The sequence below is a fragment of the Sebastes umbrosus genome, chromosome 9 (genome assembly GCF_015220745.1).
Source record: "Sebastes umbrosus isolate fSebUmb1 chromosome 9, fSebUmb1.pri, whole genome shotgun sequence".
NCBI lineage: Eukaryota > Metazoa > Chordata > Actinopteri > Perciformes > Sebastidae > Sebastes > Sebastes umbrosus.
This window is the reverse complement of record NC_051277.1, coordinates 4,913,330-4,937,913: the sequence shown is the minus strand read 5'-3', so window position 1 is coordinate 4,937,913 and position 24,584 is coordinate 4,913,330. Positions and strand designations below refer to the sequence as shown.

Sequence of the window (24,584 nt, the reverse complement as noted above, 5' to 3'; positions counted from 1 at the left end):
AAGAGCGGGTGATCAGCGTGTGTGAAATAGCACCAACAAGTGTGGAGATTAGAGGAGTCGTGCTTTGATTCATTACATCTTATTGAATGACTGACGCCGGTTTCTACTCTGCAGACTCATTCATATCCAGCGCCTCATATTATGCACCGAGATGCCTCTCTTCTCCGTGTGTGTGTGTGTTTGCATGTGCATACGTGAGTGTGTGATGAAATCAGATGCAGCAAGGGGGTAATGGCTTTTACTCTTCATTAATGCTGCTTGTTTTTGAGTGACTGCCTCAGATTTCCCAAGGTGAACCATTCTTATCACCGCGGCGTCCCACTAGAGACGGCAACTCAAAGCCGGAGTGATTAATATGTACCCTCCGTTTTAAAAGGATAGCTCTGATTAATTGTCTTTAAGGTACAATGCTGCCTATTGGCTGTTTGTTTTGATAAACGCCGAATCATTTGAATAAAATATTTCCTTCATTTTCTGGAGCTCCAGATTTTGTGTAACGTTTCCCAGTTTGGGCTGCGAGGAGCAGATAAGATTATCGCTGGTCCATTGACAGCTTTCGTGTTGTTTCCATAACAGATTGTTGCCTTGGAGCTGATGACCTGAGACTTGACTGAAACAATAAATCATTAAAAGCCTACCTGCGCTTGTCATAGTAATAAATCAAACGCAGCTATCCCAGATATCATCTGTCGCGCCCTGTCTATGTGTTTTAAGTGTGTCTCACGAGTGTGTAATTTTACTCAATTTATCATCAAATGCATGGTGCACTTTTTATGAGTCATGGTGTTACGTCACTACAGTCTGCAGGAAAGAAAAATAAAATGTGTGTTAACACGTTCCAATTTGTCACATACTGACACTTTGTCAGACTCCTCGGCGTCACTTTTCGGTCGCAGTAGACACGTGCTTAATGTTATGAATATTATATATATTATATTGTCGTTTCCTGGCGGATGAGAGCTGGCGTGGCGTGGCGTGGCGTGGCGTGGCGTGGCGTGGCGCTAGCCACTGGAAATAACGCGTTTCAGTGACATCGTCGCGTTGTGACTGAAAGGACCTTCAGTGAGTGAGAGACGGAGAGAGAAATAGAGAGAACTAAGAGAAAGAAATACTCAAGACGGGGCAAATAATGAATGAATGAAAACTGATGAATATTAGCTAAATTCACGCCAGAAGGGCGAATTATTCAGTTTTCTCTCCTGAGAATTAGAAGTAAAATTAAAAGTATGCCTATTTAACAGTAGTGTACTTATTATTTTGTTATTCTCATTCTTTAAAAGTCACCAGAATGCAAAAAAACAAAGTCTCTGAAACCCCCAGACCCTTGGTTTTGAAATCCTCCCTATTTTTAAGTCCCAAGGTTGGCAAGTATGTAAATCAAACTAAAATACTTGTTTAGGTTCAGGCAACAAAAACACTTAGAAAAAAACAAAATGGTTGGGCTTAAAACTACGACGATTTTTATAGAGTAAAAATGACACTGAACGTCGTGAACCGAGACACAAACAAAAAGCAGATCGTAACATGAAGTGAAACTTCATGCACAGGACATGAACAGCGGTCTCCTGGATGAAAGTCTTGTGTTAGTTGGACCCATCCACCTCCCTTTCCATCCACCCTGTGTGTCTCTTTAAACTACGTCACCACAGCACTTTCCCTGAGCGTTTAATATTGACGCTCAAGAGTACCTTGTGCGTCGGTAAGAAAAAGCATCCATATATGACGCCCCTGGAATGAGAACGGGCTGGTTAAACCACTCTGATTGACTCCCCACTAGAGCAGATGCAAGAGAAGCCCTCATTCCCACACTTAATGTAGCCGGGGACTGAAGGGACTCAGCTGTGTGCTCCTGCGGGTCCTGTCCTCTTAAACAATCCCCAAACACACTCTCTATTCCCAACAGTGGATGTGTTTTGTTCTGCACTGTTGCACGTAGCTGAGTCACTGCTTGCAAAAGAATTTGCTTCTTGAATGCGAAGTCATCGTCCTCCTGGATGATCCGAGCGGGTTTAACGAGAGACAGCAGCCGGATTGTCTCCGAGGATTCATTTACTAAAAGAGACTGAAACGTGGTCAAATGCATACTGAGGGGACGCCGCCGCCTCAACTTGCGCGGGTGAGTTAAGTGGCACTTCGCCGAACCCCATTTGGAGTTGCTCTTGATCAAAGGCATGGCACTCAGCCCCTCCACGAGTCTACGGGGGCACGAGCCAACCAGCACAATGGGAAAATCCAAGGGCCATTAATTCTACCCAATTTACCTTTCGTTTGGGTTTCATTTGGCCCCTCTATAAATTCAGACGCAGCCAGCAAGAGCAAATGAAAGAATCCTTGTTAGGCGATCATTACTCTGCTAATTGCTTTAGGAATGTGCCATGCACTTAAAGTCAAGGTCAGGGGGAGGGCGCCAAGACGTGGGGAGCTCTAATTTGAATGCTCTATTGAAGGAGGGGCTGCCATTTTGGTGCAGAGTGTGGGCTTCGGTTCGAGGGAGTTAAGAGGTCAGAGATGAAAGGAATAGTGTAATTATGCTGGTAACTACCAACGTTAGAGTCCCTTTGATGGAGGAGAGCGTCAGTGGAGAGGCTGCGGATGCTGGATTCAGATACGGGGCGTTGTGAAGTCGCGCTACCTCCGGTATAATAGAAAAGGTCAAGGGTATTATATCATGTTTTATGCTCCTGCAGCTTAAATCAAGCTCCCCGCTATCTTGATCTCTTTGTCACAGTCATCAAGCATGGCACAACTTTGCTTTTCCACAGACATCAATTCTGATCTTTTCACTCTTGTTTGGGTTTTTACATATATTCTGCTGACCTACAAGGAAAGCAGGCTCATCAATTCACGCCATCCTCTTCCTCCTCTTCTTCCTCGTCTCCTGCCCTTGCCTTGGGAGGACTGGCATTTGTCATGTGTGTGTGATTGTAACCCTGCCCGCTGCTGCTGTGTCCTCTGCAGAGAGACGTCGGGATCGAGCTGGACAACCGTCTGGATGACAACGGCTACTGCTGCCAGCACTGTCGCCGTGGTTACCGCTACTGCCGCCGCTACCACGAGCCCCTGGGTGGCTTCAACCCGTGGCCGTACTACTACCAAGGAGGCCGGGTCATCTGTCAGATTGTCATGCCGTGCAACTGGTGGATCGCCCGCATGCTGGGGAGGATCTGAGGAGGGTTTTTATGTCGTCGGAAGGTGCAGATTCCTCCTCTTGATAAATATTCCAGAACACTTGTGAGACCAAAGCAGTCCATTGCACACAATTATTATCCAATCTGAAAGTTGGCCCACTGAGTATTAGTCAGTTTAGACAGTCTAAATGGCATCTGAAGCGTTCTTAAAAGGCATTGCTCGTTTACAGCTGTCTCATTTTCTTTGCTTATCTACCTATTTAGTATCCTCGCTGTTGGATTCTGTTGAAAAGGTGCAATTAATTTGGAAGATGTCACCAGAAATCAATCTAAAAAAAAGGAAATGTCTGTCCTGACTTTGTCAGGCATTCATGTTTTACTTTATAGTTTAAAAAGATTTGTTCTACGAATACTGTAATGCATGAAAATGTGCATACAGTAGACCCATATATGCAAGTGGTGCTATCACATTATCCATTTAATTAAATATATATGTTTCTACTCAGTTGTTTGTGATCAGTGTTTTTATTGTTTCTTAAAGAGGACCTATTATGCTTTTGTGATTATACCCTTTCCTTTAGTGTGTTATATAGATTTTTGTGCTTGTAAAAGTTCTGCAAAGTTAAAAAACTTAAAGTCCACGCCAAAGAGAGATACTCTCCCCGACAGAAACACTGCTCCTGAACTGCCTGAAACGCCTTTTCTTCCATAACGTGGTGATGTCACCAGGTAACACACTTAGCCCAGCAGCTAGTTTGGCACGCCCTAAAACAAAGCTAGTTAAAGCAGAGCTGGAGCTTTTTTCAGAAATTTTTTGGACATTTTAATGATTTTTTGTGACTTTTTTTTTCGGACTTTTCATCTACCTTTCTTCAACCTTTTTTCTGGCTTTTTTTTTTACATTTTAATGATTTTTTGGGGACTTCATTTCGGACATTTTTCAGACATTTTTGGACTTTTCTTCGACCTTTCTTCCACCTTTTTTCAGACTTTTTTCGGGCATTTTTCCAGACATTTTTCAGACTTTTCTTCTGCCTTTCTTTCGCCTTTTTCGGACATTTTTCGGACATCTTTTTTGACATTTTGGCGACATTTCAGGGTGGGTCAGGGTCTCAATCAGAGCGCTTCAGACAGTGGGTGAAAAGAGGTGCAGCAGCACAGCAGGTATGAGAAAAGTAAAGCGTTTTTCAACATTAAAGCATGCAAACATGTTCTAGTAGAAACCCAAAATACAAGTACGCACCTGAAAATAAGCATAATAGGTCCTCTTTAAGCAGATAAATCCCCATATCCATATATAATTAGAGCACTATATATTCAAATTAACACAAATTAGAGGAAGCTTTCCTTTCTGGCTTTATGTATAACAACTGTTTTTAAGATCATGTTAAACTAAGGAGGTATAATTGAAGATGCACAGACCTCAGCTGTCTTTTGTGATGTAGTTACTGTTCGTCTTATGCTCCATTGTTTTCCCTCTTGTTGCAATCCACAAAACTGCTTTAAATAGTGCTTCTGTTCAAACAGTTTCTTCTCTGCCGAGGCGATTTTTTTTAATCTGTAATACCACATCTCAATCTGTCGGAGCTGAAACAACTCTCATCTGCAAGTAACGGATAAGCAAGCGAGATAGATAGGCGTTTGCAATTGATGTTCTGTCATCAGAATAACAAGGTGCACAAATGCCCAAGAGTATTCGAGCGATGCGAGATATTCAAAAAGTTAAACAGAGAGACAAAAATGGAGCACTCATGTTGTCAGAGTTTGCTTTGAAGCCTTCTGTATGTTTCCTGATTTTTTTCCCCCAATTAAAATGTCATTGTATGAATAATGTGAGTTGTCCTATGATGTGAAACAATATGATTTGAAAGCTGATGAAGTGTGGGTTTGAATGTGACTAATCCAATCCATACAATAGGCAGACCTCCATTAGTCCCGCTGCTCATTAGGTGAAACATTTAGCGTCAAATTGACAAGAAAAAAACTAGAAGTGCATGCTTTTATTGTCTCTCCTGTGTATCTGATGCATAATAATATTAATGCATTGTTTACAGTAATATAAAAGCACATCGCCTGCTAAGTAAAGCTGCATGTTGACTCATGTTGGCTCAGTGTGATAATAATGTCAGTGATATCAATAATATTTGGCAGCCAAATGGATTTTGTGAGAAAGAGGGCGAAACATATTACTGTATGTAAATGTTTTATGGATATGCTCATAAATGGAGTTCAGACTGCAACCGCATTGTTATTTTTAAATCAATAATGTCAATAGCCCGAAGCAACGTGTCAAGTAAAAAATAGTGGCATGAGTTAACAAATGCAATAATTGCAAACATACTTCAAATAAACTGACAAGTGTACAGCAAAGCCCCAGAGGCGTCTCTGAAAAGTTCATAAAATCAGTGTGTATATAATTCATTTCTCACTACGTCCCGCTTATCACATCAAATAGTGGAGTGTTTATTAAAACGGATGCATACGGCGTGCTGCTGCCGCCGCCGCTGTTATTGTTGTACAGCTTCTGCTTTGACAATGTTGGGAAATAGTGTAAAGTGTTATTCTTTGTAAGATGCTGTTAGTTGTCTATCTGGCGAGGTCTCTGAGGACATTGAGGACTCTTTTGTGTAGTTGTGAGAGTAAATTGCTGAGAGTCGGTGTGAAAGGGACGGTTCACCCTGACTGGAGAGGCTGATACAGATATTAACAGCTGTGCTCCCGGAGAGCTCCTCACGCCTGATGGGACAAAAGTCCAATATTAGCCATGAAAGTCAAACTTTAAAGTACAGATAATTAAAAATCATCACGGAGGAGACCCAGAAGAAGACACTGGATGGTGGCGATACTGCAGTTGCACCGATATGAGAGCAAAACATATAGATCACAGCTGGCAGGCCATTAAATAGGCGTTATCCATTAGCACCATAGATGTGGGTCATTAAGGCGCCTACTACACCTACTATGTTGAAAAAGTGAAATTTAAAAACTGAATGAAACATTATGGTTTGAACACAAACAAAAAGGCTTCTTTAGGTTTAGGCAACAAAACTACAACTACTCTCAACTTTCACTTTGTTAATTTTTACGGAAAAACATTGTGTTTTGGCTTAAAGGGACTCAACGTAAGAATCAGACATTGCTTGTTAACAGTGACACCTGTGGCCGTTAAGTCAACTTGTGCTCGCACTAGGACACACATGAGACTGAACGTGACTGAAAGGCATCATGTTGATTAACATTAGCCAGATAAAACCACAATATCAGTCTATATGTCACATGCTTGGCAGTAATGTTAGCTTACCAAACGAAGGTCCCTCTATGAATCGAAGTTGATCCAATAGTGTTAACTTTTCCTGCTTCAGCCTCCCGACAGTGGTCAGAAGACCCAGGGGAGACACCGTAGTTTAGGTCTCCTGGGCCGGAGTCGATAACATTACTCGCTCCGAAGTTAACCCCCGCTGTCACTCCTCTCGGCTGCAGGGAAACAAGACACATTTCTGCACAAACTGCAACTTTCACTGTACATACACTTGATATTCTCAAAGCTAAACTAATTCTGCTCTGCTGCTCGCTCGTTTTCTCACACCTTTGCCCCCGCTCGCTCTCTCTTGCTTCACTACTCACTTCCCACATGCACACACACTCCCACAACACTAGTTTTCCCCCCAACGTCGGTCACATTCCTGTTTTGCAAGACGGGCTTCATTCGAGTTTGTGTTGGAGTCTGAGTTGTGGTGGGGGGCTGGTCGTTTGTTTGCATTAGCGGACTCCATTTCTAACTAACCGTTAGCTATCATTAGCTATCGGTATAGCTTCGCTGAAGAGAGTATACGCACATGACATCACATCCACTGGGACACCGGCCAGAGTTCTTCTCATCAAAAGCGGTCTACAGGCTGATAGAGGAAACACAGAAAGTCAAAGTAAGGTCTCATTTTTTAGGTAAGGTTACAACCTGTTCACACATTTATAATAAAAAACGATTTATACGTGTAAAAAGTTGCATACAGTCCCTTTAAAATAACTATGTTTCAAAGCATTTTTGATCTTGTTTTGTGTCCCATCCATGCCATCTACAGGTATACAGCGCTTGACTTCCGCTTTATCTCCTGTCACAATTACTATGGTCGCTAGAGGTCGCTGTTCTTTTATACCTTTTTCGGTGATCTACCATGTGAATAGATGATAAAAACCTACTAGTGGGTGTAGCAGGCCCCTATTAACCCATGACTATGGGGTTTATAGCGACCAATAACGCCTATTTAATAGCCTGACGTGCATCCACATGTTGGTATACGATACACAGATCTCAAGAGGTCATTGACAGCAGCTTGAGGAAACCAGTTGAATCTGATCTACAGTAAACAAATCTACAGCTTTTGAAGCCGTTTGCATTCAACGTTTATGGTTTCCTTTTCAAATAAAATGTAAATAATGCGATATGAAGTAAATTAATGCAGCTTAGTTAACGAGATATTTAGAGAGTTGCATTTAAAGATCACTTCAAATATGTAGAGAGGAAAGAGAAGCTTGAAAAAAGGGATGTTTTTCCTCTGAAAATGCAAACACTTGAGCTACTCCAACTCAAATGATCTTTGATTATTAGTATGGAGCTTTACATCTATATAAATGAAGGTTAATTTGCATTCCTATACCGTGTATGATATGGTTCAATACTGTCTACATTAGATATGAGGCAAATCTGCGACAGTGAACTGCTCCCTTGTAGCCCCGAATGAAAGAATATATCATTTCAAATGAAGCCCTGCACAGTATTTCTCATGCATTTTATACACTGTCTAGGAAAACCCCCCTCCAGCACTTGTTTATCACGGTTCTGATGGGGAGAGGAAACAAGATCGACTACTCTGCAGGAAAAAAAAAAAAAACTGAGATATACGGAGCGTCTACCAGGTTGGCACAGTTCAAAGGATTTCGCCTACCTGGCCTGAGGAATGGCCACTATCATTGAGGCTCACAAGTGAATTAATTCCTTTTGTTACTTATCAAAAAAATGCAGTGAAACTTCACTCCCAGCTGCTTATTTTCATTTCAAATAATCTCCCCGTTCATTTAGATCAATGAGTTGCTATTCTGGGGCGGAGGAGAGCAAAAAACCAATGTATGAGGAGTGTCTGTATTTAGATTAGTAACCTGAAGGAAGAGCTCCTCTCCATCCCAGACTGGCTCGGCTCATGTATTACTAGTGCCATCTAGTGGAGAGGGAGGTGTACTGCTGCAATATCAAACCAGCCTTTTGTTTGGTCACATTTTTACATTTTAAAACCATGCACCTGCTGTCCTTAAATACTTCTCTGAGAAAACCCTCAGATTTTATAAGGGGTCTATTTAAATATAACCTTGGCTGCAGGTTGACAAGTTAACGGACTGCGTTCGGCTGCAAATGGCCACGAGACTGCAGTCATCAAGTCCTTTTTCTCTCTGTAACGCTGCAGCCAGTCTGGTGACCTGATGGTTAAATAAGCTCTCCCTGTACTGTTCCTGCCACAGGCTGGAGGCACAATAATGTCAGCCGTCATCCTTCAACCGCTCCCACTGTGAGAGGCAGCATGGCACAGCAGTAAACACTCGCGTTGTGTCAGTGGCTGCAGGCGACACAGAAATAGTCCTCGTCTCCCAGGACCCGGCTCTCGCTCCATCTTCAGGGGTCTCTGACTCACTAACCAAAGGAATAGCAGCGCAGACGTACTCATTCATTATTTTAGTAATCTATAACAACCTACGCTTACCATATGGCAGCCGATCGATGTGATGGAGTTGCTGATTTCAGGCTCATTTCAAACTAGGTTCCCCACCTGCAAAAAGGCTCAGTGAAGAAGGTTGTGGTGGTGGCTGTGACTGAACCTTTGTGTTTTTCTGTCAGTGTGTGTGTGTGTGTGTGTGTGTGTGTGTGTGTGTGTGTGTGTGTGTGTTAACCCTATGGCAAGACTGGATTGTGTGGTACACAGCTGTGCATGTGGGTGTAGACAGAGCTCGGCACAGTAGGCAAGCCATGCTGCCAGACAGCTTCCTCAACACCAACCCCTCCTCCACGACCCTGAACACACACACACACACACACACACACACATGCAGTCGATCCAACACACACATCAACACAACACATGCTCCAGCAGAATCAATCCAAGTCAGTGTAACCCCTTCCCCTCGCCAGCCACACACACACACACACTTCACTCCGCAAGCTGTGGTGACAGACTCGGCTGTCTTCAGTTCTGGGCACGTCACATGCTAATGTATTCATCCACCCACAGCAACTGGAGAAGCAGTGCTCTTAAGTACAGTCCAATCAGTCTCTGGCCTGCTAATGGCTCCAATCCAGTTCCCTACAGTCGCCTTTTTTTTCCTTCCTCTTCAAATGCCATGTGGTCGAATGTCCCTCAAAGCTGCATGCAGCAGCCCAACAATACGACTTTGAGGCAGAAATGCTTCGTTTTCATTATCTCGACAGAGGAAATTAATTGACGTTAGCGAGTAACCCCTTGCGAGCGATTTGTTTCCAAGTTTAATTTTGTTTTTTTGTTGTGTGACATTTTATCTGTGTGCCTCAGAACCACTTTTCTCTCTGCAACAAATAAAGAGGATATTCAGTGACGAAGATTTTTGTTTTTAATTAGTACATTTTCTTAAAAATCTACTCTATATTCAGCATAACTGAGGCAAATGACAACCCCAAAGACAATAGAAGCAACAAAAACATGAGCAGTGGACATACCTCAACATCTCACAGTCAACAGTGCTTCAGGGAAAAGGCAGATATATATATACAATGCCAAAAAATAATTAAAAAAAGCAGCAAATCCCCACTCAAAGACTATGCAAATGTAACCCAGTGTAATTATTGATTGTCGACAAATTTGCATGAACAAGAAGTATACATTCAGAGTGTCTTTGCAGAGCCAGAGTCCTTTTGGCTGATGTGGGGTTGTAAAGCAGCGTTTAACTCCTGTCCTGTGCGGATGGAGGTCAGTGTGTCTGAACGTCCTCACTCTGCCGCTACAGTCTGGGTGGAAAATACAACCAATTTAACTGTGATGCCACTCAGGATCAATACGGCTTCATCCCCTGCAGGACCGAGGGGGCCAATTGGATCACGGCTGGCCTGAGAGGTCCTTAACAAAGTGGGACAGCAAATAAAGAAAGGCACAGACTGGACTGACCCGAGAGCAGGAGAGCAAGAGGAAGAGGGGAGAGAGGAGACAGCACTGGTACGTCTTTGTACCGAATAACTAAAGAAACATCATTTCAAAGACATACTGATTGATACATTATTATTATTTTTAATGCATAGTCCCCTACAGCTTAACTGTTGAAAAAGGTTAAGAGGTATGTCTGCTGAAAAGAAGAAACCGAAGCACATTCAGTACACAACAGAGGATATCTACAATAAGAGAATATAATGAAGCAAAACTCAAGAAAGCAGATTATATGGAATGCTATACAAATGAAAAAAAAAAAATGTTTTAAAAAAAATACCAAATAAGCTTCCTGGTATTAACGTTCATATTCTTTGTATGTTCCCTCATGTTTACACATGTAAATAGAAGACAAAATGTGCCTTTTTTTTATACAGAATTTAGAAATTCACAAAATAAATAAATTCACTATGGCCTTAAAATTGAATCTCAATTGTATATTATATGTATTTATATTTATATATATATAGATCCATATATATTCCATTTCATATAAACAGGATTTAAACCATGTGAGCCTCTGAAGCTGATAAAATCTCTTTTATCCTGCGTTTTCTTTCTCTCCTTTTTGTGCCTTCGCTATCTCGCTGTGCCTCCAGTCTGCAGCGCCACACAAACAGTTTTGATGTTGGACTGTCCTTGGCTGGACAGAAAATGCCCATTTCCATAGTAAAACAGTGGGGTTTTTTTAAGGCAAGGAGTAATAGAGAGCGAATGCATACCTTTTTTTTTTTTTGTTTATATGAAAATAAATGAATAACAAGTTCTTAAAAGTCTGAGAAGCCGTTTAGTCCATTTTTTCATCTATCCCCACAGACGTTTCCACGAAAGAGTCTTGAGCTGTTTGAACTTCCTGTAAGGCACTCTTCAATTAAACTCTGAGATGTGTGTTTTTTTCTTTTTTCCTCCACTGGATTGGACACCGTGACACAGCATCCAAACTAGTTTATTTAATAAAAACACACACGTCCTCTGCACGTTCTCAGACGTCTGATTTCATTGCACCGTTTGGTATTCAGTCCCCGGTTTTGGTTTGTTGCGTCTTTAAATATACAAGTCCGATGAGATGTAAGGTAAGAAATAAATGACTAACTGGCACATTTGGTAGACAGGGATCCCTGGTTTATCCAATGGCTGTTCTCCTAGAGGGGGAGGGTGTTTATATGTGTGTGTTTTGCTGTGTTTATGTATGTATGTGTTGGGGTTAATGTCTGAAAAGTGACTTCTTAGAAAACTAAACACTCCCTTGATTTTCTTAAAATTAGGCACATGGTCACAAAATCTGTGAGTAAACAATAAATCCTGAGGCTGAACTGAGCAACCTTTAAGAGCGACGTGCTGTAAGATCCCTCGCTGTGATCCGTGATCAGATCACTGTGGTACGAAAACTGTGGTCAAATTGGATTCAATTGTTGTTTTTTGGTTCAGCTCATGTCCTGCAGCCCTAAGCCTCCGCAGGCTCTGTTTTTATCTGGATAAAGTTTGCAGGCAGCTGGACAGACAGCGGCAGCTCCTGCAGGCCTTTGATTCCCTGCTCGGGCTGCAGAGACATCTCCCCACGCACTTCCAGCTCCTCCACGGGGGTCAGGCCCTCGCCGGGGCTGCTGCTCTGGGAGAAATGTCCATTAATTAAAGTTTCACTGACCGCCTCGTAGCACTGGCTTTGACTGGTATCAATGATCACAGTCCTATACTGCAGCGCCGCCTCCCCAACCTCAATCTCTTCTTTGTCAAACGTGTGTGCCGCCAGTGACGGATCACCGTTCACCATCGAATGGAAGTAGCTGGGGTCCAGCATCTCCTCTTTGACATGCAGCCCCGGGAGGTCGCTGGATTTGAGCACGGTGGCAATTACGGTGCCGGGCTGCTGCGCCACCATGGTCTGCCCGCAGGTCGTGTTAATGGTGACAAGGCGGGGGAGGCCGTTGAGGTTGGAAGCGGTGGAGCTAATGACTCCTGAAGGGGAAGTGCAACAGGAAGTGGTGGTGGAGGAGCCCAGACTGGTGACCAGGAGGTGCTGAGGGAGGCCGTCGTGCAGGTTGTTGGCTCCGCCGGCGAGAGAGGCCGTCTGGATGGTGAGCACGTCTTTACCGCCTGCCGTGGCGGAGGGCATGGTGTGGAGGATGACCCGCGGGGGGGATGAGTGGCAGGAGTCCCCGTTGGCCAGGACGGTGGTGAGGGGAACAGACTGCAGAGAGCCGGGAGACGTCAGGACCATAGGAACTGATGCCGGAGCGGTGATGGCCCTGCAAAGACAACATGAACTGAATATGCTCTCTTCATCTTCTCTGTTGTAATTGAATATTCAGTTTGTATCTTTGCAAATATAGACAAGGATTATTTTTTAATGGAACCCTGTTGAGAAAGTTACCCAGCGCACAGCTATGATCCTAAACAGCAGAACTAATGCCCTTATTAATATAACAAACGGCGTTGTCAGCCGTACTGCAGGAGTCATTATTCTCCTTGATTCCTAACTGCAGACAATGTTTAACAGCTTTAGAAGCCAGATGAGTGATAATACATTGTTTATACAGGCGGTATAAAAACAAAGAATACCAAAAGAGTCGGGTCAACGCCTCTCTGACATCGACAACAAATGAACATTAGAAGCTTTGCAAAGTTAGTATGTACTGCAGCGCTACTGGATTAGATTGGATTGTATTAGACGTGTTTTGCTGCTACTGTGTCCGCCCCTCTGCATCAAAGGTTCAAGCAAACACTTTATCTCAATTTCTGAAAAGCTGACAAGGTTTCAAGATAGAATTGAATTCCTTTTCAAGCTGCAGCCATTATTAATAAAAGGTCGACGCGGGTTGAGTCAGTCATATGATGTGAATTTCAAGGACAAGTGCAATTCTTTTGTGTATTTGTTATGATGTTTGTGTATGAGCGTCATATTCAAGTAATTCTGAGTGTGTCAGGGGGTTTTCAAATTTGTGAATTTCCAGCGCTCCTCTGAAAAGACGTTCTGCTACCAAAGCATCTCTACCAGGGTTTTAATACATCCTGCCTGATGCTCCATTTTTGAGGTCCAGACTGATGTTGATATTTGACATTTGTTTAAAAAGATCTGACTGATATGATATTTTCTTTACAGAAGGACATTTATTAAGCAGCTCCCTACAGGAGTTTGACATTTTGGGAAATATGCTTATTTGCTTTCTTGCTTTCCCTTTTAAAGTAAGAGATAATGTACAGCGAGCCGGTCATTGTCGTGAAATAAATCCTGACAGGGAGAAGCTTATTACACGGCTACTTACTTAAGAAATCAATAATTTGACACAAAATTGGTCCGCCAGAGTCTGACAACAGAACTGCGTCCATAGCAACGGTCTTTATGCATAGCAACGGTCTGTTATGCATAGCAACGGTCTGATAAAGCATAGCAACGGTCTGCTAATAAAGAAATAACAGACCGTAGAACAACCTGATTGACCAATCAGACTCAAGTATTCAACAAATCCGTGTAATAAGACTGCGGTAACGTGAGCCGCCGAGTGCAAAAACTGTGGTAACGCTGTTCACCTCGCTCAAGGGCCATCCTAACCATCATAACACTACTTTAGGAGCAACGGAAGTGAGACGGCGGCTGGCGGTACCACAGTTTCACAAGTGTGTCGGAGGACTACGGTGGTCTTCATGTAACGTTACATATTGTGTGTTTAATCTGTATAACATTACAGATCTACAACTTATATACGAGTTATGTGCTGGAACTATGTCTTGACTTCCTTGAGTCTTGTTGTCAGTGTGACGTTCTCCTACCTCATAGCTTGATCTTGGATAGACCCGTGGTTGGCCTGCAGCATATGGACAGACTGAAGGAGCTCGCCGTTAGATTCCTGGTACAGATACTCGTCATGAGGCTCCTTCTTCATGTGCTTCACTGAGACGTGGTGTTGACCGTGAGCCCTCCCGTGCCCTTTGGGCCCTCCCCGGACCACAGACCGCCCGTTGGTAGATCTCTGACTCCCGTAGCAGACGTTGGCGTCGGAGGCCACGTCTTCATCCTCGATCACCACCAGATCGGTCGGCATCTCCTTAAACTGGTAGACCAGCCGCTGCCCCTCCACTTTGGCCAGGATGCCTCTCTGATAGTAGTACCTAGAAGAGGAAGTAGATAAGGAGATGTTTATCATCGCTGTGGCGTCGTGTCTGCAGAGCTAAACGGGAGCTAATGTGCATGCTGACGAAGCTTTAGAGTATGTTCCCCCTACCTGAGAGCTCTTCCCATGGTCTCGTAGTTCATGTCAGGCTTGTTCTTGTGTTTGCCCCACAGCTTTGAAACAGCCTTGGAGTCCACCAGCTTAAAGATGCCTTTTTCTCGCTGCGTCCACTTGATGTATTTGGGACAGGTGTTCTTATCCTGCAGTAAAGCCAGAAGGAATTCCCACAGGTAGATCGTGTTGCCTGCAAATTGGAACTAAATTAAATCATGTTTTTAACATCCAAGCACATCAGACATTCATCATGGTGGGGCCTTAGAGCTGTGCCATACACATCTATAATGCATTCAGTCATTTAGAGTCTTAAAAATGTTATATGGCAGCTGAAGGGTTGCAGGAGAAACTGCTCTTTTCTAATAAGCATTGTCGTGTACGTGTGCATTTGTGCCTTGGAAGGGAATTAATTATACCAAGCCCGGGAGTAGATTAGTCTAATTTGCGAGATGCTCTGGCCAGAAGTGGTTAAAAACAGCAACGCTCCCAGTAGTCACTTGAATCCCAGACACCGTGACAGGGTGATGTATATGTGTGCAGCTGAACCTGCCGTCCCCAGCCCCCCCTCCTCTTTGTGTGTCACACTGTACGGTGCAGCGAGGGTTCACATCGAGCAGCGCCAGTCTGCTTCTATTGGTAGAGCATCAATGTGCCCTCCAGCCTGCAATCACTTCTGTTTCCCTGCGAAACACAGCACTCTGAGACCCCCTCATCCATTAACTCGCCCAGATTCCACCCAGTCGAACTGCAGGGGTTGAGGACTGCTGTTTGCACACACCACAGGAGGAAACAGAGCGTACACAAGAGGAGGGGAGACCTTGATTTTTATTGGCTCATTACGGAGAAGTGGACGAGTTAGTGAGGCTTACCTTTGCCCTCTTTGCTCTTCTTCCTGAGTGGCAGGTTAGGGGTGGTGATAGGGGAGCAGGGACGCACCGCCCGCGGCTTCCGCACTATGATTCAAATTGAGGGGTTGTGTGTTACAAGGTGAGAGGTCACAGTGAAATCATCCAATTACCTACAAGACTGCATTTTCAGTGCAAGAGATAATTCCTGTGTTCTAACAAGGAGAAGGAAGACTACTGCGCTGTTACCTTTGGTTTTTTTCTGAGGTTTTAAGGGGCACTTTTGGGGGATCTCATCCATGGATGAAGTGTCCTCGTCTAGGGACATGTCAAGGTCATTACCCATCTGGTCAGGCCTCAGAGGGGCGTATGTCAAGTCTGACTCCAGCAGAGTGCCGTAGGTGTGAACTATACATAAACAAGAGGTACAGAAACACAGACAAACCATGAATAGACCAGAAAGAACATACTGTATCTTCACAATGTGATGAATGTCGGATCAAAGTTGAATATGCAAAATAACTTACTCATACGCTTCTCGTCTAAGATGTTGTTTGGAGACTCCATGTTAAGAAGAGCTGCTGCGGCTTCGTTCGTCTCCATGCTGTCCTCTGGGCCAGAGACGGTTGTTTCTGTCCACAAGACGACAACAAATCCATCAATATGAAATCCTCGTGGGGAACTACTTTGTGTATTTGGGTACTCGTATGTCTGAGTCTTTTTGTCTGATACAGCTGGAAGGCTAGCATAGCAAGGACTACTGGCCCTTTGATCATTTATAAATATGAAACAATAACAATAAGAGAGTTTATTCCTGTTCATCAATGTTACCACTCACACTGTTATGGACTGTTAAAAGCAATATTGTGTTTTTATTTAAATAACCTGCTTACATAACACAAAGTTGGTGTTTACATTGTTTGATTATTAGAAGATCATCATTTTATCAGTATTATTATGTCTTGACAAGCATAGAAATACTTATTTGTTAAAAAGTTTAAGCAGAGGGAATTTAGGAGAGTCAAACTGAATAAAAAAGATGTTAAATGCAACATTGTTAATTAAAACAATAAGCTACTAAGATGTGAAAAAGGTGTGTTGTTTTCACATTTAAATTCGTAGCTTTGCAGATCAGACATATGAAATGTTAATGTCCGGCCCCTGACAGTTGGCACTTCGCCCATAGGCCTGGCTTAGGTTGAGATTTTTCCTGCTGTACGTGGTCTTCCACATGTTTACTAACTGTTGTGATCTGGACTTGAACACTAGTGTGTTGTATGTGCACCTAACTGAGCACAGCTCCCTTTAAATGATAGTAAAACATCTTCACCTGAGAGGTCGACCCCTCCCACCAGGATGGAAGGCTCCTCCACGACGTGGAGAGAGGAGTCCACCATGATGCCGTTGGTCACCTCGTCGGACTCCAGGCCGGAGTAGACCTGCAGCAGATCGGCTGCCGGCACCTGCTCAACGATCACCGCTGGGAATACTGACGGGTCGTCCAGCTGGACAGAGAGAGAGGATACAGAGAGAGGTATGAGTAACACAGCAGCCATCGCAGGGGGACTGACAGTCTTTGCATGTATATGCAATAAAAACACCATTAATTCCTCCACTACACATCATAAATGCATTATAAAACCCCAGATGACATCAGATTAATGCCATAACCAGATTTGGTCCCTTATCTTTATTGCCTAGTAAAATATCGTAGATTCATACTCAATTTCAGCTAATGTGGCGGCACGTAGCACGGAGGAGGAGAGCTCATTTCTGTGGTGTTGCAGCGGTCCGCGGGGACCCGCTGAAGAAGACAGGAACCAGCTGTTTGATTTGGCCTACTTCTCCTGAGGAGTTAATCTTATGCTCAGAAATTATATAAGCCCAATTGAATGTTAATGGATCAATCGTGAGTTGCGGGTGAGCACCCCCTTCATCATGTCCTAAACGTGCTTTGGGAATTCGAACCTCGCCGTCTCATTTCAGGCATGGCTCAAACCTGATGCAGGAAGGAGCCGGGGGACGGGAGAATTACTGGAGCTCGGGCCAAAACTATTGAAGCAACGGAGAGGCCCAACATACTCGAGAGCTCCTCAAACACAGACTGGGTCAAGAGTGCTCACCGGGTTCATGTCAATGAGGAGGGACGAGGGGAATAATTCAGTCCTGCTCTGAATAAGTCCATCATGTGGTCCTCTAAAACTCTTAGTTTGATGTGTTTTTCTGGCTCTAGTAGTCTCAAGTGACAGCTGTTCATTTATTTATTTCAAAGAATATAAAAAACATACAAAGACCTGATTTCTATGCCATAATAAATGTCATCTCAGGTGCTTTGATGTGAAACAACTCAGAGTCACCGCCAGCAGATGGCAGCAGACTACACTTCAAAAAAGTACCTTTCTTTTATCATGTCAGTGCCAAGAAGCTAATGGAACTTCTTTGGCTTTTAAGTGTATTAGTGTCTAGACCACTGAAACAGATCACATTTTCATACAACGTTCACCTTAACAGAACTGTTGTCAGCCCACCGTGGATAAGAGAAGTGCATCCTTTGAACATGTTTTCTGGAGTTAAACGATTAGTAAGATTTAGGTCAAATATGAGTGCAAACAAAAGATGAATGTATGCATAACCGGACAAACACCTTCTTGATATCACGCCTGTATCAGGATGTAACTTACAACGCTGCCCTACAAACAACAAGCTGCATCAACGACTGAGATGGATCACAAAGCTCTCACATTTAAAGTAGTTAATACAAAATCAAATCATGTGGTGATTTTATCCAGATCAATTAAGAAGACCCTTTCTACAGCCATGACCTATTTAAAGGCGTAACGGGGTAGAGAGAAGGTGCAGCAGGAGGAACATGAATAAAGGCTTATCTGTCTCTTTGCACAAGTGTCCATTGTTGGTGTGGACCTCTGGGGCATACCAGGTGTCTGGGCTTTGAGCCGTGGGGGTGGGAAGAGGAGTCCATTTCGGCTACACTTTAACCAGGAAACTAACAGATCACCTCATTATTTGTACGCCGTGTTTTAAGAAGGTTGGGCCTCCCGGGCAGCAGGACCGAGAGTACACCACCCAAGGATTGTTTATTAGTAATCCGATCCACTGTACATGATGTAGGTGACTGCGAGTCTGGCGCAAGATGGCGTCTGTCATAACAACAAACAGCTATAAGACATCTCCGCAGCAAAAACCTCAAGGGGCTAATAAAAATGTTGCTTTGACTACAGTCGATGTCTCGTTGACATACGCTGAATGTTTCCATTAATCTTTGCTAGACATATTATCAGATAGCTAGACGGTGAGGCTACCACATCTCCTCGTCTGGGCTTAAATGATGTTTGCTGTCCTTGAGTGAGAGTCAAGCATGTGTGTAGACACAAAGGCATTTTGACTATTGGTCTGCTGAGCTCCTGAAACAGCAGCAGCTCCCCACCCCTCCTCCTCCTCCTCCTCCTCCTCTTCCTCCTCCTGTCAAACGCAGAAAAGTCCCACACAGTTTGCTGACAAAGCATGAAGCTGCTGCTGTTGTTTGGATGTTGTTTGCTGGGAACACCATCAAATCAGTTTTATTTTTGTCATGTAAACCAAGTGTTGATTTGAAAAAGCATGTTGCAATGTGAGAGATAATCACTAAAGGTTTAAAATAGCGATAATAAGGTGGGGCGTTCAGGAGAGCCGGCGCTCAACGTGGGTGGAACACAAATAACATCGAACACCATATAAGTTTGAACTGCTTCTTCCTCTTTGTTGACGTGAATAGTGGTTCTAGTATGGGAGCGATAAGAATCGGGTCCATTTGCATTTCTGAGTTCCCCATTCTGCCTTTGAAAGCAACAGCATCTGTGCAAGCTGTTCCCTCCGCACCCCCGCTCTCTTCTGCTTTACCTGCACGGCCACAATGAGTCCAACTGTCTGTACACTTTCTATATCCTCATTAGCACGTTATTTGAGAGCGCGCCCGCCACGTAGCATGTGAAATGATATCATGTTGTTGTTTCTGTAGCTTGAAAATGTAGAAACGTTTATTTTCATCTCAAATTAAGAGTCAAATCACAAAGCTAAGTATCACCCTATTACATAATACACCTTAGAGAGCTACTTATTGACTTTAAAACCAATATGGCATGGCTAATCATTACAGAACTATGATTTCACTCTGCTTTATTGTGGCCAAAATAAATCTTTACAGCCAGCAGACTGAAAACGGCCACTGCAGTAGCATGTTGTTCCTTTTTTAGGGGGGTATTTCCAGGACGTGGTAAATAGGGGCACAGTGCTTACATAACAGGCTGAGTGGGTGCAGCAAAGGAACAAAACTGTAGCGCAGGAACAATGCAAGACCTTTGAGTAGAATTATCCCATCCCTTCCAACAGCCTTGCAACTGGTCCATCAGGTTAGGCCTGAACTGGTGCTATTCAGGGATCCAGTGACAACTTGTCACTCTAGATACACACAGATACCAGTAAACACACATACATCCACACTTACAATCAATCCTGCTCCACAGGATTCAGACGCGGTTGTGGGGATGAGATAACTGCAAACCTGACCGGGCAATGAAAAGACACAGGTTCACATAGTTTGCACACACACACACACACAGCAACCTTTGTGCCACAAACACATTCATGGCCCGGGCCCCACCCTTTTTCCCTCCCACGCACCCTAACCTCAGTGCAGGTTTTTCAATCTTTCCGTTTCTGTGCTCCCAGCCTCCTCTTTCCCAAGACCTCCTCTCTGCTCCATCCTCGCTCCCCAACATGTTGTCACAGTTAAAAAGATCACAGGCTCTGAGCCACAGCTAATCCCACAGTGACCGTGATGTTTACACAAGTTTGGTTTGCCCTGCTATGAAATAAAATCTTACATTTATCAACAAGATCTGGTTGGAAAAGATGGATGATCCAAATAGAAAAATATAGTCTACGAGCCCGGTGATGCAGAAAAGCAACAAACAATTGGATTAAAAAAAAACTTTTAAATGTGGTTTCTCCGGTGCGATACATACCTGGTTGATTTCGTCCATCCCGTTGCTGGCAAATTCAAACACCAGTTCACTGGGCTGCACTGCAGTCGTCATGTTGAGTTCAGAGGGCAGGGAGCTGCCCAAAATATCCTGACTACTCCTGGCTCCTGAGACTCAGCGTCACCTCACAAAATGGCTCCCCTGTCGTCGTCGTCGTCCTCCTGTTCTCTAATCTGGGCGAGAGAGACACCACGAGCCGGGTTTCAGAGGAGTGATGTGGCCCAGGTAGGAGCAGCCTCGTCCCTCTCTGACACGGAGGCTGGGTCCCGCTGCGCCTGGAGCATCTACACCTGGCAGAGAGAGAGAGAGAGAGAAAGAGATAGGGGCTAAGGTCAGGAGACATATTAGATCAGTTTAATTTCACTGAGAGGCAGGGAGGAGCAGTAGTGCAACAGTGCTTGTGCGAGAGGCGATAAAAACCCAGAGCACTTTTGAGGCCTCAAAAACTCGCCATTCAACTAATAACAGACCTACACAGGACACATGCGTATCTGGGCTATGTCTAGTTCTGAAAGCCACAAGTCTCAGCAGAGAAATCAGATCACTGTTTGATTCCTGCCTTCCCGCCTGACATACCCTCTAATAAACTCACACAGTGAGTCAAGACCGACCAAAAAAAGTCGTCTGTGCTCGCCCAAAAAATATTTTGCAACAGGTTTAACACTGAATTAATGCTGGTCATAGTTTTACCCATTTTAATTAGGGGCTACAACTAACGATTATTTTTCATTATCGATTAATTGATTAGTTGTTTGGTCTATAAAATGTCAGAAAATGGTGAAAAATGTTGATCAGTGTTTCCCAAAGCCCAAGCTGACGTCCTCAAATGTCTTGTTTTGTCCACAACTCAAAGATATTCAGTTTACTGTCATAAATATTCACATTTAAGAAGCTTTCTCTTCAAAAAAATGACTCAAATCGACTAATAAATTATTAAAATAGTTGATTATTAATTCAACAACACCAAAATATTAAAAAGGTCGACCTCATTCATCCATTAATGTCAGGCTCTGAGGCTTAAAAGTTGAAGCTACTATGGATATTGCTAAAGTGATAAGCTACAGCTGAAACAAACTATCAATTGATTTGTCTATTATTTTCTTGATTAATTGAATAAGCGTTTGGTCTATAAAACATCAGAAAGCAATGAAAAACCAGGGCTGTCCTAAACCAAAGAAATCCTTAGTCGACAAACACTCGATTTTGTCGATTAATTAGTTGATTTAATCGACAGATCTGGAGTTTTATCCACAGAGATTCACACAAAAGTACTGCTTGAGATCTTGTGTTTACCAGAGATGTGCTCATAAGTTTATTGGAAATAAGTCATTCAGCATGAAAAAGCATAAAAAAACAACTAATCGACTAAAGAAATATTAGACGACTGAGAAGAAAACGACAGAATAGTCGACTAATCGTCTAAGAGGGGGCAGCCCGATGAAAAACGATGATCACAATATCCCAGAGCACAAGGTGATATCTTCAAATAGCTTGTTTTTTCCGAAAAACAATCCAGACCCCAAAAATGTTCAATTTACTATAACTTAAGATTAAGAAAAGCGGCTTATTCTCACGTTTGAGAACCTGGAACCATCAAACGTTTGGCATTTTTGCTTGAAAAATAACTCTAAAATAAGCACAACAACACATACAGTCAGGAGGATCTCGGGTCCTGATTTCATCACGAACGCCTCTCTTTTCATAGCTGAAGTGAAGACACCCCCCTCTTGATCATAAGACTCAGGGGGATGACATATTATGATCACATGAGGGGTCTGAGCAAACCCTCCCTCCACATAGAAACACACATGGGCGAGAGAGATCACTCGTCTGGTGATGCTCTGGAAGCCCCTCTGTGTTGACCCTCGGGGAGTTACTGTGATCACAGGCAGCGGGGGAGGGAGATGCTGGTCATGTTGCTCGTTACTAGTGTGTGTGTGTGTGTGTGTGTGTGTGTTGAGGTGTGTCCCAACAACCCAATACCCAACGGCAAGTTTCAGGGCCGAAGCACGGGAGGGGCTGCAGAATAAATGGACACCCCCAGGGCCACGAACCCCCCACCCTCCGCTCTCCCAGAGACCAAAGAGCTGGCAGCAGTAGAGAAGTAAGAGATGGCAGTGTTTAGTACACCGTCCCTGCTTTTTCCACTGCTGCAGGGTGGAGCTCATTTGCTTTGAAATGCCTGTGTGACTGACCGAGTTGCATACCAGGCCCAATTGTGTTTTGAAGTTTTGAAGGGTGGAGGGGGAGAAGGTGATAGAGGAGCATTGAACTCGTGTGCAGCGTGTGGAGCACAGGGGCCAAAACACATTTGATGATTTTAGTTTATCTTCCTGCAAAGCATCCAGACAGAATAGTAACATGTGGCAATGGTCTGGAAAGCATCGCTTTGGGAGATAGAAGAGACGGGGAAATTAAATCTTTTTGAAGGCTAGTGTTTCATTCCAGTCAGTCCCTCTCTTGCCGTCTCTGCTGGGCAGCGTCCATGCCCACCTCTGCCAAAGCGGGACGCTGCTGCCATCTGTCTGGAGCTCTTCAGTGTCCCGGTCTTCCTGGCACGTTTGCGCCGGGAGAGTGTGACGAGCCATTACCAGACTCGAGCAGAAAAAGAGGGGATGTGTTGCATGAGGCTTCCAAATGGAGGGAGATGTATAAATCATGCAAAAAAACAAAACAAAGGAAGAAATGATGGTGAACACGAGTCTGCCTGCTAAGTAGGGGTGTTAGGAAAATATCGAAGACATCAAAAGTATCGGATCCCACTGTTCTGATTGCAAAAGTCAACTTCTTTACTCAGATTTTATGCATACGGTGGTGTGGTCTTTATACTATGACAGTTTCACGAAAATGTGATTAAAAGAATCGCATTATATCACCTTACTTACAGTATCGTAATATATTGAATACCTGTATACGTATCGTATCGCCAGATTCTTGCCAATACACAGCCCTACTGCTAAGTGACTCTCCATTTATAATTTCATATGGACCACACACACACACACACACACATTTGCAACAGATGCCCTCACATGCCCTCTTTGAAGACACTCCATGTGGGACGAGGTGGAAGTGCAGCCATCTGTATCATATGGGATCACTCTGAAATCGCCCTGCCCGGCTTCGCTGCCTTCTCACACATCCGAGAAGCTAAAACCCCGGGCGTCCTCTGTAACCGTGCATCCTCTTTTGTTGTTGTCACAGTTTGTGTTTAGTTTTACGGACATTTATGGAGCTGTTAGTGTGAAATTGTCCTCCTGTGAGCCTGCAGGCACGACTAGGGGTAAATGATGAACAAATCATCAGCATCCAGTCATTAACGGGTTATCAGACGACGGGAACGAGACTGCAAATCTATTCTCCTCCCATGTTTTCTCCCATTTGTGTGTCTAATTGACTTCATGTGTCTGTGTATGTATTCATACTATAATGCATCAGACTGTGTCCGTGTTGTGCGTATTTTCTGCATCCCTCCTGTCAGTTCTTCATTGATCTGAATGGCCCAGTTGGCATCGTGCTAACAGCAGACAGGGATAGAAGAGAGAGAGCCAGCCATTAGTCAGACGCAGCCTGCACATTATCCCCGAGCACATGACAACAGCTGCCTTGTCCCGGCACAGGGGCAGGGTTGTAAAGTGAACGTACTACGTCATGAAGAGGAGGAGAGGAGACGAAGGGAGGGATTTTTTACTGGGATGTTAGTCGATGCATAATAGTCCACAGAGCAAATAGACTGCATGTGACTCATGATGGGTGGGGCCTTCTTTTGACAGACTTGGGAGTATTTTAGTGTGGTTACCAGGCGGGGCATCCTGGTGACCCAGAGATCTACCACATGACATGTGTGACAGTGGTGTCCTGGCTGGGTTTGGATCCAACCAAACACATGTGTTGCACGTCATTCCTCTCTCTGTGTAATTCCTATTGCTTTCCACTGTTAAAAACCTAATTGACAACTATCTTAATGACCACTAAATTGTTTCGAAACAGCATGACTAGGCCATTTGGGAGCAGCTGAAGATGCTGTAAACACAATTATGATGCATGCATTATCACTAGGGCTGGGTACTCTATACTTTTAAAGTGTCGACCAAAATAACCCGGCACCAAGTAGTATCAAAACCTTGCAAGT

At 43.8% G+C, this 24,584-nt stretch overlaps 2 protein-coding genes across 4 annotated transcripts in view; one reads left to right on the top strand and one right to left on the bottom strand.

The window, feature by feature from the left end:
• tnmd (tenomodulin) overlaps nt 1–3,633 on the top strand; it is a 60,180-nt gene extending 56,547 nt beyond the window's left edge. The window contains exon 7 of the mRNA XM_037779213.1: nt 2,959–3,633. Within this exon, the coding sequence (XP_037635141.1) occupies nt 2,959–3,168 (210 nt within the window). The 3' untranslated portion in view covers nt 3,169–3,633. The remainder of the gene's footprint in view (nt 1–2,958) is intronic.
• A 6,107-nt stretch (nt 3,634–9,740) lies between these two features.
• The window catches only part of elf1 (E74-like ETS transcription factor 1), a 46,896-nt gene continuing 32,052 nt past the window's right edge, over nt 9,741–24,584 (bottom strand). For 2 of the 3 annotated variants that reach the window (XM_037780314.1, XM_037780313.1), the window contains exons 2-10: nt 20,435–20,742; nt 19,915–19,971; nt 16,744–16,918; nt 15,941–16,045; nt 15,663–15,821; nt 15,438–15,521; nt 14,566–14,758; nt 14,114–14,452; nt 9,741–12,591 (exon numbers count right to left, since the gene is read on the bottom strand). In XM_037780314.1, coding sequence (XP_037636242.1) covers nt 11,790–12,591; nt 14,114–14,452; nt 14,566–14,758; nt 15,438–15,521; nt 15,663–15,821; nt 15,941–16,045; nt 16,744–16,918; nt 19,915–19,971; nt 20,435–20,506 — 1,986 coding nt within the window. In that variant the 5' untranslated portion in view covers nt 20,507–20,742 and the 3' untranslated portion in view covers nt 9,741–11,789. The remainder of the gene's footprint in view (nt 12,592–14,113; nt 14,453–14,565; nt 14,759–15,437; nt 15,522–15,662; nt 15,822–15,940; nt 16,046–16,743; nt 16,919–19,914; nt 19,972–20,434; nt 20,743–24,584) is intronic. The other variant, XM_037780315.1, reaches the window with a different exon arrangement.